Source organism: Lagenorhynchus albirostris, chromosome 7, assembly GCF_949774975.1.
Source record: "Lagenorhynchus albirostris chromosome 7, mLagAlb1.1, whole genome shotgun sequence".
In the NCBI taxonomy this organism is placed as follows: domain Eukaryota; kingdom Metazoa; phylum Chordata; class Mammalia; order Artiodactyla; family Delphinidae; genus Lagenorhynchus; species Lagenorhynchus albirostris.
This window is the reverse complement of record NC_083101.1, coordinates 89,075,378-89,093,653: the sequence shown is the minus strand read 5'-3', so window position 1 is coordinate 89,093,653 and position 18,276 is coordinate 89,075,378. Positions and strand designations below refer to the sequence as shown.

At 50.4% G+C, this 18,276-nt stretch overlaps 1 protein-coding gene across 4 annotated transcripts in view; it reads left to right on the top strand.

Annotated features, from left to right (window-relative positions):
- The window catches only part of PHF2 (PHD finger protein 2), a 94,422-nt gene that overhangs the window by 61,931 nt on the left and 14,215 nt on the right, over positions 1-18,276 (top strand). For all 4 annotated transcript variants that reach the window (XR_009541649.1, XM_060155431.1, XM_060155432.1 and 1 more), the window contains exons 4-13: positions 23-183; positions 8,846-8,987; positions 9,807-9,993; positions 11,153-11,315; positions 12,267-12,354; positions 12,799-12,905; positions 14,488-14,579; positions 15,964-16,053; positions 16,619-16,978; positions 18,011-18,130. Coding sequence is in view for 3 of the 4 variants with exons in the window: in XM_060155431.1 (XP_060011414.1) it covers positions 23-183; positions 8,846-8,987; positions 9,807-9,993; positions 11,153-11,315; positions 12,267-12,354; positions 12,799-12,905; positions 14,488-14,579; positions 15,964-16,053; positions 16,619-16,978; positions 18,011-18,130 (1,510 nt within the window). In the remaining variant the exon portion in view is untranslated. The remainder of the gene's footprint in view (positions 1-22; positions 184-8,845; positions 8,988-9,806; positions 9,994-11,152; positions 11,316-12,266; positions 12,355-12,798; positions 12,906-14,487; positions 14,580-15,963; positions 16,054-16,618; positions 16,979-18,010; positions 18,131-18,276) is intronic.

Below are 18,276 nucleotides of genomic sequence, written 5' to 3'. Positions count from 1 at the left end.
CCTGACTTGTATTTCCCTGCAGCGCGGAAGACGTGGTGGCCCGCGTGACGGGCAACCAGCTCACGCTGGGCTACATGGAAGAGCATGGCTTCACCGAGCCCATCCTTGTCCCCAAGAAAGATGGGCTGGGCCTGGCGGTCCCAGCCCCCACCTTCTATGTCAGCGACGTCGAGAACTACGTGGGTAAGTGCCCTCTCCTGCAAGTGAGTTGTGGGCTCCCTGAGCCAGGAGTCCCTGTATACGCTGCCTAGGCCCTGACTGTGTCTCAGAGCCATGTGAGCCAGTGTGACTCTGGGTCTCCTTGTTCCGTTCTGGGTGCTCTTCTTAGAATGAGACCCCATGCCCCAGCAAATGATGCGGGACCCAGGCCCCTTCCCTTCTCAGTTACTCTGCCCACAAAATGGGGGCTTCGTGGGGACCCCTGGGTTCTGCCAGCTATAGTACTGTTGGGCGCTAATGATAGTCATGCCTGGGAGGGCCCCAGCTGTGTTGTCCACAGTTCCTGATGTTCGTGCCATGTCCTCCTCAGCCTCTGCTGGGGCCAACCTGGGGGCTGACCTCCCTTGTCTGCCCTGGACACGCCGTCCCATGGCCCCAGGACTACCTCCTCTTCTGGATCCCTTTGGGTTCTAGCTGGTGCTATTGGCGCCCTGTCTTGTGTTCCCTGGCAGCTCCCAGTGCTGTGGACACCCTCGGTCAGGACACCTCTGGGTGGATGAAGTGCTTGTATGTGCTGGGACATCATCTGGCACAGAGAGGCTAGCACGTGCTTGCAGTGACCTTGGCAGGGCTGGTGGCCTCACAGCCGTGGCTCTGAGGCCCTCATGGTTGCTGGGGATTGGGGTGTTCACAGGGATGCCTGGGTGGCCAGTGAGGAGAGGGGAGAGGAAAGACCCTGAAAAGGCAAATGCCCAGGCCAGCTCTGGCCGCACACTGGGCAGGAGAGGGCACAGGTGCTGAAACCCTCAGACGAGTTGTTCCATCACTGAGCTCTTGACCCTCTGCATCTGTAAGGCTTATGAATGGGGGGCAGGGGGCAGATGGGTGTGAGGATTAAATGAGATCGTCTGTACAAGCCACACAGGAAGCCAGTGGCATTCCAGAGAACAGGGGGCGGGGTGGGAAACACGCCTTCTCTGGAGCCGAAGCCCACCAGGGGAGAACCCAAGCCTGGCTGGCTTGTGGCAGGGAGGAAGAAGGGACTCATGTTTTCAGTCTGGGAATGACCACAGTCCAGGACTGTCTCTGCCATGTTGTAGCACCTGTAATAACAGTTAATAACTAGTGAGTGTCTACCAGGTGCCAGGCATTTTTCTAAGCTGTTTCTGCATAGGAGTTAGTGTTGTCCTGCTCACAACTCTGTCATCCAGGCCCCAGGCTCAGCCAGCTGCAAAGGGCAGGGCCAGGTCTGCCGCAGTTCCTGCCTCCCCCCAACCCCCCAACCAGTTGTGCTTACAGGAGTGGGAAGCAGCTTACTGAATAGGGGAGGAGACGGTCCAGAGGTTTCCGTTGTAAATGTCTTTCTTTCACCTCTTAATTTTTTTATTATGCAACTTTTCATACACACACAAAATGAGAGAAATAAGCAGTGAACCCTCATGTACCCAGTACTGGTCACAAAACCCATCAGCTTTTGGCTGTGTTCCTGTCTCCCCAACTCCCCCTCCCCCAAGTATTTGAAGGCAAGTCTCTGGTACATACATCATTTCGCCCATGAAAACTCCAGTACACAGCGCTAACAGACAGTTTAAATAAGTATATAATCACAGTTCCATCTTGCACTTTACGACACTAACAATAATTCCTTAAAATCACCTAAGACCACCTAAATTCTCCCCAGTTGCCTCAAGAACACCTTTTTATATTTGGATGTTTGACTCTGAATCTAAACAAGACCACACACTACATTTGGGTTTGATGTCCCTTCAGTCTCTTCTGTAACAGCCCCCATCCCCTTTCCATTCCCTTGGTTTGTTGGAGAAATGGGGTTGTTAGTCCTGGAGAATCTTGCTTTTTTTTTCTTTTTTTAATTTAATTTTATTTATTTTTTTATACAGCAGGTTCTTACTAGTTATCTATTTAATACATATTAGTGTATATATGTCAATCCCAATCTCCCAATTCATACCACCACACACCCCAACGCCCTGCAACTTTCCCCCCTTGGTGTCCATATGTTTGTTCTCTACATCTGCGTCTCCATTTCTGCCCTGCAAACCGGTTCATCTATACCATTTTTCTAGGTTCCACATATATGCATTAATATACAATATTTGTTTTTCTCTTTCTGACTTACTTCACTCTGTATGACAGTCTCTAGATCCATCCACGTCTCTACAAATGACCCAATTTCGTTCCTTTTTATGGCTGAGTAATATTCCATTGTTTATATGTACAACATCTTCCTTATCCATTCATATGTCAATGGGCATTTAGGTTGCTTCCATGACCTGACTATTGTAAATAGTGCTGCAATGAACATTGGGGTGCATGTGTCTTTTTGAATTATGGTTTTCTCTGGGCGTATGCCAAGTAGTGGGATTGCTGGTTCATATGGTAATTCTATTTTTAGTTTCTTAAGGTACCTCCATACTGTTCTCCATAGTGGCTGTATCAATTTACACTCCAACCAGCAGTGCAAGAGGGTTCCCTTTTCTCCACACCCTCTCCAGCATTTTTTGTTTGTAGATTTTCTGATGATGCCCATTCTAACTGGTGTGAGATGATACCTCATTGTAGTTTTGATTTGCATTTCTCTAATAATTAGTGATGTTGAGCATCTTTTCACGTGCTTCTTGGCCATCTGTATGTCTTCTTTGGAGAAATGTCTACTTAGGTCATCTGCCCATTTTTGGTTTGGGTTGTTTGTTTTTTTAATATTGAGCTGCATGAGCTGTTTATATATTTTGGAGATTAATCCTTTGTCCATTGATTCGTTTGCAAATATTTTCTCCCATTCTGAGGTTTGTCTTTTCATCTTGTTTGTAGTTTCCTTTGCTTTGCAAAAGCTTTTAAGTTTAATTAGGTCCCATTTGTTTATTTTTGTTTTTATTTCCATCACTCTAGGAGGTGGGTCAAAAATGATCTTGCTGTAATTTTTGTCAAAGAGTGTTCTTCCTATGTTTTCCTCTAAGGGTTTTATAGTGTCCAGTCTTACATTTAGGTCTCTAATGCATTTCGAGTTTATTTTTGTGTATGGTGTTAGGGAGTGTTCTAATTTCATTCTTTTACATGTAGCTGTCCGGTTTTCCCGGCACCACTTATTGAAGAGACTGTCTTTTCTCCATTTTATATCCTTGCCTCCTTTGTCATAGATTAGTTGACCATAGGTGCATGGGTTTATCTCTGGGCTTTCTATCGTATTCCATTGATCTATATTTCTGTTTTTGTGCCAGTACTATATTGTCTTGATTACTGTAGCTTTGTAAGATAATCTGAAGTCAGGGAGTCTGAATCCTCCAGCTCCGTTTTTTTCCCTCAAGACTGCTTTGGCTATTCAGGGTCTTTTGTGTCTCTGTACAAATTTTAAGATTTTTTGTTCAAGTTCTGCAAAAAATGCCATTGGTAATTTGATAGGGATTGCACTGAAGCTGTAGATTGCTTTGGGCAGTATAGTCATTTTCACAATATTGATTCTTCCAATCCAAGAACATGGTATATCTCTCCATCTGTTTGTATCATCTTTAATTTCTTTCATCAGTGTCTTATAGTTTTCTGCATACAGGTCTTTTGTCTCCTTAGGTAGGTTTATTCCTAGGTATTTTATTCTTTTAGTTGCAGTGGTAAATGGGAGTGTTTCCTTAATTTCTCTTTCAGATTTTTCATCATTAGTGTATAGGAATGTGAGCGATTTCTGTGCATTAATTTTGTATCCTGCTACTTTACCAAATTCATTGATTAACTCTAGTAGTTTTCTGGTGGCATCTTTAGGATTCTCTATGTACAGTATCATGTCATCTGCAAACAGTGACAGTTTTACTTCTGCTTTTCCAATTTGTATTCCTTTTATTTCTTTTTCTTTGATTGCCGTGGCTAGGACTTCCAAAACTATGTTGAATAATAGTGGTGAGAATGGACATCCTTGTCTTGTTCTGATCTTAGAGGAAATGCTTTCAGTTTTTCACCATTGAGAATGATGTTTACTGTGGGTTTGTTGTATATGGCGTTTATTAAGTTGAGGTAGGTTCCCTCTGTGCCCACTTTCTGGAGAATTTTTATCATAAATGGGTATTGAATTTTGTCAAAAGCTTTTTCTGCATCTACTTTGATGATCATATGGTTTTTGTTCTTCAGTTTGTTAATATGGTGTATCACATTGATTGATTTGCATATATTGAAGAATCCTCGCATCCCTGGGATAAACCCCACTTGATCATGGTGTATGATCCTTTTAATGTGTTGTTGGATTCTGTTTGCTAGTATTTTGTTGAGGATTTTTGCATCTATATTCATCAGTGATATTGGTCTGTAATTTTCTTTTTTTTGTAGTATCTTAGTCTGGTTTTGGTATCAGGGTGATGGTGGCCTCATACAGTGAGTTTGGGAGTGTTCCTTCCTCTGCAATTTTTTGGAAGAGTTGGAGAAGGATGGGTGTTAGCTCTTCTCTAAATGTTTGATAGAATTCACCTGTGAAGCCATCTGGTCCTGGACTTTTGTTTGTTGGAAGATTTTTAATCACAGTTTCAATTTCATTAGTTGTGATTGGTCTATTCATATTTTCTATTTCTTCCTGGTTCAGTCTTGGAAGGTTTTACCTTTCTAAGAATTTGTCCATTTCTTCCAGGTTGTCCATTTTATTGGCATAGAGTAGCTTGTAGTAGTCTCTTAGGATGCTTTGTATTTCTGCAGTGTCTGTTGTAACTTCTCCTTTTTCATTTCTAATTTTATTGATTTGAGTCCTCTCCCTCTTTTTCTTGATGAGTCTGGCTAATGGTTTATCAGTTATGTTTACCTTTGCAAAGAACGAGCTTTTAGTTTTATTTATCTTTTCTATTGTTTTCTTTGTTTCTATTTCATTTATTTCTGCTCTGATCTTTATGATTTCTTTCCTTCTACTAACTTTGGGTTTTGTTTGTTCTTTCTCTGGTTCCTTTAGGTGTAAGGTTAGATTGTTTATTTGAGATTTTCCTTGTTTCTTGAGGTAGGCTTGTATAGCTATAAACTTCCCTCTTAGAACTGCTTTTGCTGCATCCCATACGTTTTGGATCATCGTGTTTTCATTGTCATTTGTTTTGAGGTATTTTTTGATTTCCTCTTTGATTTCTTCAGTGATCTCTTGGTTATTTAGTAACATATTGTTTAGCCTCCACGTGTTTGTGTTTTTTACTTTTTTTTCCCTGTATTTGATTTCTAATCTCATAGTGTTGTGGTCAGAAAAGATGCTGGATATGATTTCAATTTTCTTAAATTTACTGAGACTTGATTTGTGACCCAAGATGTGATCTATCCTGGAGAATGTTCCATGTGCACTTGAGAAGAAAGTGTAATTTGCTGTTTTCAGATGGAATGTCGTATAAATATCAATTAAATCTATCTGGTCTATTGTGTCATTTAAAGCTTGTGTTTCCTTATTAATTTTCTGTTTGGATGATCTGTCCATTGGTGTAAGTGAGGTGTTAAAATCCCCCACTATTATTGTGTTACTGTCGATTTCCTCTTTTATAGCTGTTAGCAGTTGCTTTATGTATTGAGGTGCTTCTATGTTGGGTGCATATATATTTATAATGGTTATATCTTCTTCTTGGATTGATCCCTTGATCATTATGTAGTGTCTTTCTTTGTCTCTTGTAACAGTCTTTATTTTAAAGTCCATTTTATCTGACAGGAGTATTGCTACTCCAGCTTTCTTTTGATTTCCATTTGCATGGAATATCTTTTTCCATCCCCTCACTTTCAGTCTGTATGTATCCCTAGGTCTGAAGTGTGTCTCTTGTAGACAGCATATATACGGGTCTTGTTTTTGTATCCATTCAGCGTGCCTCTGTCTTTTGGTTGGAGCATTTAATCCATTCACGTTTAAGGTAATTATCAGTATGTATGTTCCTATTACCATTTTCTTAATTGTTATGGGTTTGTTTTTGTAGGTCCTTTTCTTCTTTTGTGTTTCCCACTTAGAAAAGTTCCTTTAGCATTTGTTGTAGAGCTGGTTTGGTGGTGCTGAATTCTCTTAGCTTTTGCTTGTCTGTAAAGCTTTTGATTTCTCCATCAAATCTGAATGAGATACTTGCTGGGTAGAGTAATCTTGGTTGTAAGTTCTTCCCTTTCATCACTTTAAATATGTCCTGCCACTCTTTTCTGGCTTGTAGAGTTTCTGCTGAGAAATCAGCCGTTAAACTTATGGGAGTTCCCTTGTATGTTATTTGTCATTTTTCCCTTGTTGCTTTCAAAAATTTTTCTTTTTCTTTAATTTTTGTCAATATGATTACTGTGTGTCTCGGCGTGTTTCTCTTTGGGTTTATCCTGCTTGGGACTCTCTGTGCTTCCTGGACTTGAGTGGCTATTTCCTTTCCCATGTTAGGGAAGTTTTCGACTATAATCACTTCAAACATTTTCTCAGGTCCTTTCTCCTTCTCTTCCCCTTCTGGGACCGCTATAATGCGAATGTTGTTGAGTTTAATGTTGTCCCAGAGGTCTGTTAGGCTGTCTTCACTTCTTTTCATTCTTTTTTCTTTATTTTGTTCCATGGCAGTGAATTCCACCATTATGTCTTCCAGGTCACTTATCTGTTCTTCTGCCTCAGTTGTTCTGCTATTGATTCCTTCTAGTATATTTTTCATTCAGTTATTATATTGTTCATCTCTGTTTGTTTGTTCTTTAATTCTTCTAGGTCTTTGTTAAACATTTCTTACATCTTCTCAATCTTTGCCTCCTTTCTTTTTCCAAGGTCCTGGATCATCTTCACTATCATTATTCTGAATTCTTTTTCTGGAAGGTTGCCTATCTCCACTTCATTTAGTTGGTTTTCTGGGGTTTTATCTTGTTTCTTCATCTGGTACATTGCCCTCTGCCTTTTCATCTTGTCTATCTTTCTGTGACTGTGGTTTTTGTTCCACAGGCTGCAGGATTGTAGTTCTTGTTGCTTCTGCTGTCTGCCCTCTGGTGGATGAGTCTGTCTAAGAGGCTTGTGCAAGTTTCTTGATGGGAGGGACTGGTGGTGGGTAGAGCTGGGTGTTGCTCTGGTGGGCAGAGCTCAGTAAAACTTTAATCCACTTGTCTTCTGATGGGTGGGTCTGGGTTCCCTCCCTGTTGGTTGTTTGGCCTGAAGGGACCCAACACTGGAGCCTACCCGACTCTTTGGTGGGGCTATTGGCAGACTCTGGGAGGGCTCACACCAAGGAGTACTTCCCAGAACTCCTGCTGCCAGTGTCCTTGTCCTCATGGTGAGCCACATCCACTCCCCGCCTCTGCAGGAGACCCTCCAACACTAGCAGGTAGGTCTGGTTCAGTCTCCAGTGGGGTCACTGCTCCTTCCCCTGGGTCCCGATGCACACCGTACTTTGTGTGCACCCTCCAAGAGTGGAGTCTCTGTTTCCCCCAGTCCTGTTGAAGTCCTGCAGTCAAATCCTGGTAGCCTTCAAAGTCAAATCCTGGTAGCCTTCAAAGATTCTCTAGGAATTCCTCCTCCTGTTGCCGGACCCCCAGGTTCGAAAGCCTGACGTGGGGCTCAGAACCTTCACTTCAGTGCGTGGACTTCTGTGGTATAAGTGTTCTCCGGTTTGTGAGTCACCCTCCCAGCAGTTATGGGATTTGATTTTATTGTGATAGCATCCCTCCTACCATCTCACTGTGGCTTCTCCTTTGTCTTTGGATGTGGGGTATCTTTTTTGGTGAGTTCCAGTGGCTTCCTGTCGATGGTTATTCAGCAGTTAGTTGTGATTCCGGTGCCCTTGCAAGAGGGAGTAAGCGCATGTCCTTCTACTCTGCTACCTTGAACCAATCTCTCTGGAGAATCTTTCATATTTGCGATTTGGGAAGATCTTACATTAGGGATTTGGCTGACAGCGTCCCTGTGGTGTCATCTAACGTGTTCTTCTGACCCTAATAGTTCCTGTAACGGGTGGTTAGAGGTTGCTTAGATTTGTGTTCAAGTTGTTGGCAGGACTCCTTCTTGGGGTAGGGGTGCTGCCACCCACTTCTTTTCAGTGATCAAGGCAGTGCAGTCTCATCTGTTCACAGAATGCTCCATCAGCCTTTCAGCTCTCTGTCTGAGCAGCCAGTGAGGACTGTTGCAAAGGAAGAGTTTGCTAATTCTGTCCTTCTCTCTCTGTCTATTGTGAGTCTTCTGTAAAGAACTTTCCCTTATTAGTTACTTGGTTATCCAAAACTCTATTTCTGTCATCAACAGTTTTTACCCTGAACTTTTCCCATCAAGTATAGAAAATGTAGGATAAATGTTTTTCCTTTTATTTTCAATTTTCAGAATAATGAGTTGGTGTCCTAGAAATGCAAGAATTTTTTTGATTTAAAAAATTTTTTATGTATAAGTATGTCCATGCATTATTTGGGACATATTTGCACTAAAAACACATCTTCATTGTTTATCTGAAGTGTAAGTTTTTACCTGGCGTCCTATATTTTTACTTGCTTGTCTGGCCACCTTAGTTGAGGCTCATTACTGTGCCACCCCACTGTACCAGGGGGTCTTCATGGCCACCCAAGGGAAGGAGCAGACAGGGCAGGTGGGGGGAGGGTCAGACGTTAGAGCCTAGAGCCTCAGCATTCAGCCCTCTCTGAGTTGTCTTCTGAGGATGAGTGAGCATTTCCTCTGCACATCCTGGACCCCGACCTCACAGAAGGCCACACCATCTTCCCTGGGTGTGCTCACCCTCCCCTGCTGCCTCCCCAGGCCCAGAGCGGAGTGTGGACGTGACAGACGTCACCAAGCAGAAGGACTGCAAGATGAAACTGAAGGAGTTTGTGGACTATTACTACAGCACCAACCGCAAGCGGGTCCTTAACCTCACCAACCTTGAGTTCTCTGACACCAGGTGAGTGGGGCCAGGGTGGAGGGATGGAGAGGGATAGCAGTTTGGAACATGCTGGAGATTTAAGCCTGTGAGTGAGGCTGTTGAGGTCAGGGTGGCCTGGCTTATGATTTGCGAACGTCTTGTCCGAGCAGGCATGGCCTTGAAGGCAGAGATGTGGCCAAGGCAGCAAGAACACTGAGACCCGGTTCTCAGCTTGGCTGAAGTGTCATTGCACAGGTGCTGCTGAGCTGGATGTTTTTGGTGCAGTATTGTGCATTCTATCCAGGACAGTGACATTTAATAGAATCAAAGGCTGCCTTTGCCTTTTCTCATCTTCCCTGGAGATCAGTTATCTGGTCTGACATGGCCCAGCGTGGCAAGGAGTTGCAGGCACCCCTGTTGTCTGCTCTGGAGAGAAGTGGCTTTTCCTTAGGCGTTGACAGGAAGCGCCTGGGCTGTGCATGAGCAATGATATTTACTCTCAGGGCTCCATCGTGCCCAGTGACACTAGAATGAGCCCACCTGACAAGTCTCTTTCCAGTTCTCCAGGAAGGAAGTTGTTTCTGGGGTAGATGGTTCTCAGGCCTTCTCCACGCCTGTCCTTGGGTGAGAGCTCAGTGTTGGGTGCCTGCCGCAGCCACACCCAGCAGCTGGGCTCATTCTGCCCTCTGTGAACCTCAGTTTGCTCATCTGTAGAATGGGAGCAATGCCATGTAGCCCAAGGTGGAGAAATAGGCATGGGACACACATCTCAGAGCACCTTTCCCATCCTGCCCAGTGGGCAAAACAATTGTGCTGACGGTTCCCATCACTGCTGACTGTTCCTGTCCGTGCCCCCAGAATGTCCAGCTTTGTGGAGCCTCCTGACATCGTAAAGAAACTGTCCTGGGTAGAAAACTACTGGCCTGACGACGCACTGTTGGCCAAGCCCAAGGTGACCAAGTACTGCCTGATCTGTGTGAAGGACAGCTACACTGACTTTCACATCGACTCCGGGGGTGCCTCTGCATGGTACCACGTGCTCAAGGTGAGCGCTGGCCTCTGCTCCCCATGTGGGCCCTACAGGGGCCTCAGGGGCAAGACCTGCTCTTGACCAGGCCACTGTCCACCTGCAGGACTGTTTGTAGTCCCCACAGGCCCTAACAGTGGCCAGCATCAGGTGGGATGAGGGACAAGATGTTTCTCCACAGAAGGGACACAGACGTTGGGCCCTTGGGAGGCATGGGGGTTGGGGGGAGCACCTCAGGACCAGAGCAGCACATGTGTGTTGCCTTTTCTAAAGATTGAGGCTCATGAAGCAATTGGAGGAGGCCCACTGCAGTGGTGACCAAGGGCTCATGTCCAGGGAAGGGAGAGCTGTGCTGGGAAGACTTCCTGGCAGAAGGGATGAGGGAACATGCCCCACTGGGAGGATGAGGGGGTGGGCTGGGGGCTGGGGAGCAAGGCTGCAGTGGCATCTGAGTGGCAGAGAGAGCTAGGGGACTTCTGGCTGGGGACAGGTAGGGAAGCTAGGGGAAAAGGGAGATGTGAAAAACAACAAAAAAGGAGAACCTAAGCCTTGGGCTTACCACCTTGCCTCGGGTCTCCCCAGACCCGCTAGAGCCCAGGCTAGGGTAGGCAGCTCAGCTTCTGATCCTAGCCCTTCGAGGCCCTGAGCAAGTCCTGCCCCCGCCCCCCGTTCATCCCCACCCTCAGCCTGTGTGCCTCGTGAGTGAGGACCTCTCTAGTCTATATCTCCCTAGTCCAAGTGCAGGGCTGGACTGGTGCTGGTGCTGGCAGCAGGGCCGTCCTTCCATCTCCATCTGGGACCCAAGCCACTCTCAAGAGCAGAGCTTTCTTGTAACTTGTCAGACAGCAGGTCACAACGTTGTTCCCCTTGGTAGATAGCCATCCATAGCGCTGCAGAGATATGGCGTGTGGAGTGGTAGGGGTTGCCCTGAACATGCCGGAGGCGCCAGTGCCTAGAGTCTTCCTAACACGCAGACATCTGAACTGCAAAGCACATGTGGTCCCAGTGTTTCAGGGGAGGAATGATGGGCCTGGGCAGGATGCTGTTGAAGCTAGGACCCATCCCCGGGACACGGTGGGCTCCATCCCCTCTCAGCATCCCCAGGACATGATGGGCACTGCCCACCCCCAGCATCCCCAGCATATGACAGGCTCCGCCAATGGCCTCTTGTTGGCAGGGGGAGAAGATCTTCTATCTCATCAAGCCAGCTTCGGCCAACATCTCCCTGTATGAGCGCTGGCAGTCGGCCTCAAACCACAGTGAGATGTTCTTTGCTGACCAGGTGGACAAATGCTACAAGTGCACCCTCAAGCAGGGCCAGACGCTCTTCATCCCCTCGGGTGAGTGCCCTGTCCTCATGTTGTGTCTCCCACCTCTGACGTCTGCCAGGGGAGGTCATGCCCTGGCTGTTCCCTGCCTTGCCTTGGGGTCAGTCCTGCTCTGTGGTCACCTCTGGGGCCACCTTGGGGCCATGAGGCCCTACAGCTTCCAGCCTGGCTGTGCTCACAGAGGCCAGGCACGTGGGATTGCATGGGGCCCCAAGAGCCCAGCCCAGAGAGCGCAGCCACACTGTCAGAGATGGTGTTCGCTGATCTCAACATCTCAAACATGCAGAAGGAGGAAAAATGACATGAGCAGATAAATGCCCTTTACAGATGTCATGTTGCTTCACCCATAAATATTTCACCGTATCTGTAAGGTTTCCTTTTAAAGGTAACATAATTACAATACTGTCATCACACTTTAAAAAGGAACAGTTAACAGTTCCTTAGTATCACCAAATAGCCAGTCAGTGTTCAGATTTTCTAATTGTCGTATATGGAGGCCCTCACATTTCCACTGATTTATGTGCCTCTGAGTGCCTCCTGATCTAGTCCCTACCCCTGTTTCCTATAATCACAGTTATTTCCCAAAGTCTGTAGGGACAAACCCAGCTCTCCCGGGGGGTGTGGCAACTCTGCCTGTCTCTTTCCACCCCTGTATGTGGAGATGAGGGATGCCAGGCAGCCTGACCCTGGGGTGGGTCTGAGCAAGTCCCCTTGGCTCCTGGGCCTCAGTTTCCCTGTCTGTACCATACAGGGCTGGATAGAATAGACTGTGAGCTCGGACACAGTCTGTCCTTCTGGGAGGGCTCACCCACTCATTACACGGAAGCCAGGGCCAGAGCACCTTCCAGGGGGCCCAGGTGGATGGGGGCACAGAGGAAGGGCTGGCAGGAGTCAGGCCCGGTGGCTGCCAAGAGCCTGGCATGAGAGCACTGTTAAGAGATAGCCCCACCCCTGTCTCCCCAGGCTGGATATATGCCACACTTACACCTGTGGACTGCCTGGCCTTCGCGGGACATTTTCTGCACAGCCTGAGCGTGGAGATGCAGATGAGGTAGGGCCACACCTGACTCCCAGGATCTGCTGGGCGGGGTCCCCACCATCGGTATGATGGTACCTCTCCTGAGTCCTGGCTGGGCCTCTGGGTGGTGGGGGGGAAGGAGGAGGGGGGCCATGATCTTACCAGGGCCCCTGAGGTGCCTGGTCACTGGACAGCCTCGGGACTGTAGTGGGTTTGGGGTGAGCTGAAAGGCCGAGCTGCCTTCTCCTTGCGCACTGACCCAGAGCTCTAGAAGCCGCGGCCCACGGGGCTTGCCCTTAACGCAAAGCGCTCATCCTGATGTGGTCCTCTGGTCCACCTTGCCACGTAGTGCCCAGAAGGGAGGCCTGAGCGGTCATGGCCTAGTTGTGGCCTCTGGTCGTAGTGTGGATTCACCTTCCTTTATCATTGCCTGCTCAGGACTTAATGCACTGAATAGTTCTTTGCTATGGCTTCCAGAGCATACGAAGTGGAAAGAAGGTTGAAACTGGGCAGCCTGACTCAGTTTCCCAACTTCGAAACTGCCTGCTGGTACATGGGGAAGCACCTGCTGGAGGCGTTCAAAAGTACGTCCCCTGGTCAGCGTCTCAGCCTGCGGCTCTGGACAGTTCGTTTGCGTGCGGAGCTCAGGGACGCCGGGGAGTGGTAACAGTTCTGCCATCATGCAGCAGGACGGCTGGGCCCTGGGGAACAGGCTGAGCGATGCCTTCATGGGCCCTGAGCAAGTCTCCTTAGCTCACGGGCCTTGCTTTTCCTGTCTGTGTGCTGTGGGGCTGGACTGGACTCCTGCCTGCAGGGTCATCTGGTGTTGCAAAAAGAGCACTGGCCGCATGTTCTCAGACCTGGTGTGTGTTCTGCTCGGTTCCTGCGGCCTTGGGTGGTTACTGACAGGGCTCAGTTGGGATATTGAGAGGCCTGCAGGGACCCCTGCAGCATCCCTGCTGTACTGTGGGTGGGTGGGTGTGCATGCCAGAGTCCCCCGTGGAAGGCCTGTGAGAAGGGGTGGGCTCCACCGGGTCCATGCCCTCTGTGGGCATGGCCCTCCATCCTAGGCCCTGCCAGGCCATGCCTTCGGGATAAGCGTTTGGCTCCTGGTGGCCACCCCCTGCTCAGGTCTGCAGACTTCCTGCAGCCGGGTGAAGGACCCAGGAGGAGCATTTACTTTCACAGAGAGCTTCCTTTTTCAGCAGCACCCACCCTTCCAGGAAGCTGCTGTTTTGTGTTCCGATAAGAGCTGAGTGGAGACCACCACCTTTGCACTTTGCCTCTAATTTGAGATGAGAAAGCTGAAAATGGTTCTTAACCTGGGCTGGCCAAGTTTCAGTGAAATTCTTCCATCGCTCTCTGAATTCAAGCCCTGTGCTCCACCCTGGCAGAGCAAGTGCCCTGCCCTAGGGGCCTCTTGCCAGGGAGACGGAATGGGGGTCGTGTGGGTGGAGTCACACTTGGGGACATTGGGACAGCCTGACCAGGGTGACCGCTGACTAGCTGGGCCTCTCTGAGCTGCCCCTGCCTCTCTGCCTCAGGCCTTCCTCTGTGAAGGGGCTGGCAGCTCAGCAGCCCCAGAGCTGAGAGGACCCAGGGATTTGCCACAGGCCAGACAAATGGTCACCCGGTGGTGTCAGAGCTCGGGGCTGCTCTGCCTCCATGCTGAGCTCTCTGCCTGAAGGGGGAATGCCCTGTCCGTTTTGTTTGGGGCTGGCTCCAGCTCCCAGGGGTGTGTTTGCGGTGGTGCTTGCCCTGAGCCACCCCAGCGGGAACTGGACCCACTGCCCAGCATCCTTCAGCTATGCAGGGGGCAGTGTGAGGGTGGGAATCAGAAAGCCTCTAGGGATGCTTGGTTTGGGGCATGACTGTGGTCCCTCACTGATGCAGGCTGGGGACCAGGTGGAGGGAGGAGCTGGGCCACCTGCATAAGGGGCCTGGTGTGTAGACAATGGGAAGGCCAATCCTGCCCCTCGCAGGGCATCGTAGGTGGGCATCCCCTAGGTTCCAAGAGGAACCGTTGGCAGTTGGGCAGGTGGCAGTGGGCAGAGGCCTTTGAAAGGTCTGGCCCTGAGCGTCCCCCACCACGGGGCCTTTAAGTCACCTGCAGGCGGCAGGTGAGAGTGGGCACCCTCCTGAGCAAACCCGTCTGTCTTCCCCCAGGTTCTCACAAGTCTGGGAAGCAGCTGCCCCCTCATTTAGTCCAAGGAGCTAAAATTCTCAATGGTGCTTTCAGATCATGGACGAAAAAGCAGGTAGGGATGTGTACTAGGCGTGATCCAGGGCAGAAGGGAGGGTGGCAGGCGAGGAGTCATTCCCAAGGCTTGTCCTTCCTTTGGTGGGAACTAGCATGTGAAAAGCAGGTGGGTGCCTCCTGGCCAGGTCAGACACCTGTTGGTGGGGGCAGGTGCAGGACAGAGCCCTCCATCTAAGGACCTGGCCTGAGGGGTGGGGGCTGGGCGGCAGGGAGATTCAGTGGGAGGAAATCAGGTGGTGGAGACAGCACTGCGTGAACCCAAAAGCACAGGGAGCAGGGAGGACTCGAGTCAGTGACTGGTTGGATGTTCAGGGCTCTGAAGAGGAGAGTGGAGATGTCCTCTTTGTCCTACTGGCTGTCCCAGGCATCAACTCAGAAGCTGGCTTTGCTCTGTGACTAGGACAGTCCCTTTGCCCCATGCCCCTCCATCACCCCCCCACCACCACCACAGTAGCACTGCCCTTTGCCCCTCATGGCTCTCTTGAAGCAGCATGTCTGGGCCCCACCTCATGCCCCCACTGTAAAGCGTTAGCACCCTCACTAGCATCCATGCAGCAGCTACTTCTAATGGAGCCTCCAGAGAAGCAGCTTCCAACTTCCTGTGGCATCTTGCCTGGATTGTTGGTACAGAGGGAGTGGAGAGGCCTGGTCAGCCTTGGGACTCCCTGTCGCTGCCAAGGGACTCTCTCCCAATCAGGGGTGCCAGCGTAGTCTGAGCAGATCCCATCAGGCCCGCAGGAGGCCTTGTGGGGGTGGGGAGTCCAGGAGGTGGGGCAGCAGGTACCCTCCTAGAGCCCCCTTTCAGCTACATCTTCTCTTGCCTCAAGGCCTGGAGTAGTGCAGGGTGTCCCTCCTACCTCACGTCAGCTGTATGGCCAGGTGGAGTGGCCTCGTGCCCGGGAAGAAGGGATGGCCCACATTCACTTCACAACTGGTGGTGGACTCAGGCACCCCCTCCTCTCGGGGACTTGTTTGTCCACCTGTAGGGTGGAGTCACGGCAGGGCCTCCTCGGTGGGGCAGTGTCTGGCCAGAGTGGACTAACCCCCTTAGGACCCCATGCAGCCAGTCCACACCTGTAGGGTGGAGTCACGGCAGGGCCTCCTCGGTGGGGCAGTGTCTGGCCAGAGTGGGCTAACTCCCTTAGGACCCCATGCAGCCAGTCCACACCTTTGGCAGCACCTGCCCTTGTGCCTGTCGGGGCGGCAGTGGGGCCGGAGGTCCTGGGTGGGTAGATGGGGGGACAGCCTGGAGGGACAGAGGGCCTGAGTCAGGAACCACAGAAGCTGAGGCTGCTTGGGGCCCCTGTGGGTGGAGGGTGGATGGGCATCGGTGCCCAGACTAGGCGGCTGACCCGCTGACCCTGTGCGTGGCTGTCCTGCAGGCTTTGGCGGAGCATGAAGATGAGCTACCAGAGCACTTCAAACCATCGCAGCTCATCAAAGACCTTGCCAAAGAGATTCGGCTCAGTGAGGTAGGGCTGACCTCGGGGGCCCGCTGACCCTGGTTGAGGGAGGCCTCTGCCTGTCTTCCCTGGGTATCCCTCCAGAGATGGCCATGTGTGAGGCAGCCCCTCCTTTAGCCCTCTGGGGCAGGGTCACCTGCATGATGGCTCTGGACTCCTAGGTCCCGGTGGTAGACTTGCAGTCTTCTGGTGGGAGCCCTGGGAATTAGTGTGGGGTCTCCCTCCAGCTCCCTGTGGGGGTGGGGAAGGACTCTGCAGGGGTGACTTCAGCCCCTTGAGACCCTGCTTGTGTGAGCCTGTCTAGTCCCCACCAAGGAGGTAAAGGGGTCAAGTGGTTGGTGATGTAGATGGATGGCACCCTGCCTCACGGATGGTGTGGGACAGATGTGAATATGTGACACAGATGGTGTAGATGGATGTGAGCCTGTCACACAGATGGTGTAGGATGAATGTGAGCGTGTCACTGATGATGTAGACAGATGCTCCTTTTCCGCTCGAGTGTCTCCCATGGCCTGGGGCTGTGAGACCCTCCTGGCAGGGTGTGGTTGGTCACCTCTCCCTGTCCTTTTCCCAGAATGCCTCCAAGGCCTCCCGACCTGAAGTAACTGCGGCCGTCTCCTCGGACGAGGTCTGTTTTGGGGACCGAGAAAAGGAGGAGCCCCCATCCCCCATTGAGGCCAGCCCTCCTCGGTCCTTCCTGGAGAAAGTGTCCAAAAAAAAGACTCCCAAAACCGTGAAGATGCCCAAGCCGTCCAAAGTTCCCAAGCCCCCAAAGCCCCCCAAGCCTCCCAAATCCCTGAAGCTCAAGGACGGGGGCAAGAAGAAGGGGAAGAAGTGCAGGGGCTCGGCTTCACCCACCATCCCCAACCTGGACCTGCTGGAGGCCCACACCAAGGAGGCACTGACCAAGATTGAGCCTCCTAAGAAGGGCAAGGTGGGTGGCCTCACTCTCCCCACCTCTAGTCAGCAGGCCTGCAGACACCTCCAAGGACCAGGCCTGCGGGATGGTGCTGGGGCTGCCATGTCCTTGTGCTAGAGACCCAGGGCAGCTGGTCTCTGCCCCAACAAGCTTGGTGTAGTGGGCAGCTGGGGAGAGACCCTCACGATGAAGGCAGCAGAGTCTCTGCTGGGTCAGGGTGGCACCACTGAGGGTCATCTGGGGGGACAAGCCGGCTGAGTCTTCCCTGGGGCCCAGACATTGGCTGAGACCTGAAGGTGGGTGAGGCACCAGTGGAGGGCAGTGGGGAGGCAGGGGTGGAGCCAGGGATGGGGGCAGGTCCTTGGGGGGCCTGAGCCCCTGTGGCAGTGAGAGAGGCAGGCCTGGCCCTGAGGACCCACCAATGTGAGTAGAGGGTCTTAGGTGTGGGCTTTGGGGACCATGAGTCCCCGAGACCAGGCCACATTGAGTGATTTCCTGCTAGTGGGCGGTCATTGCTCACTTCCCAGGGGTTTGGTGGCCACTGGAGCTAGTGTTGCAGGGCTTAAGTGGGGCACATTGATTTTCCCTTCCTCAAGGCGAAGAGGGTAGATGAATGTATGAATGAATGAATGAATGGAAGGAAGGAAGGAGAGAGGAAGGAAGGAAGGGAGGGAGGAGTAAGAGTAGATGAATGAATGTGTGGGTGAATGGTTTGATGGATGGATTGGTGGATAGATGAATGGTTGGTGAATGTATGAGTGGATGGATGAGTGGATGGGTGGGTGGGTGGATGGATGGGTAGATAGGTAGATTGTGGATAAATGGATGGGTGGGTAGATGGATGGATGGTTAGTTGGATGGGTGGGTGGATGGATGGATGGTTAGTTGGATGGGTGGTTGGGTAGATTGATTGATGGATTAGCTGATGCATGTAGGCCAGCAGGAGGCAGGAACTCTGTGCTGTGTGGTTCTCACTTTGTACTGTAGCCTGATGGAGGCCTACTGCCCACCCATGTCCGCTACCAGATAATGGCTAGTATTTTCTAGGCCACAAAGAATGTCCTGAGTGTGCCCAACAAGGAGGTTATCAGCACGCAGAACGACGTGGAGAGGTTGGAAATCCGAGAGCAGACCAAGAGCAAGTCGGAGGCCAAGTGGAAGTACAAGGTGAGATGTGTGTGTACAGGTATGCTGGTGAGTGAATCTACCCTCAGGGAGGGCTATGTTAGTGAAAGAAGGTGGTGTGTGGGGCAAGTGTGGGCTTGGTGGTGTGTGTGTGCGCCTGTGGGGGATGTCAGGTGTGTGTCTGCCTG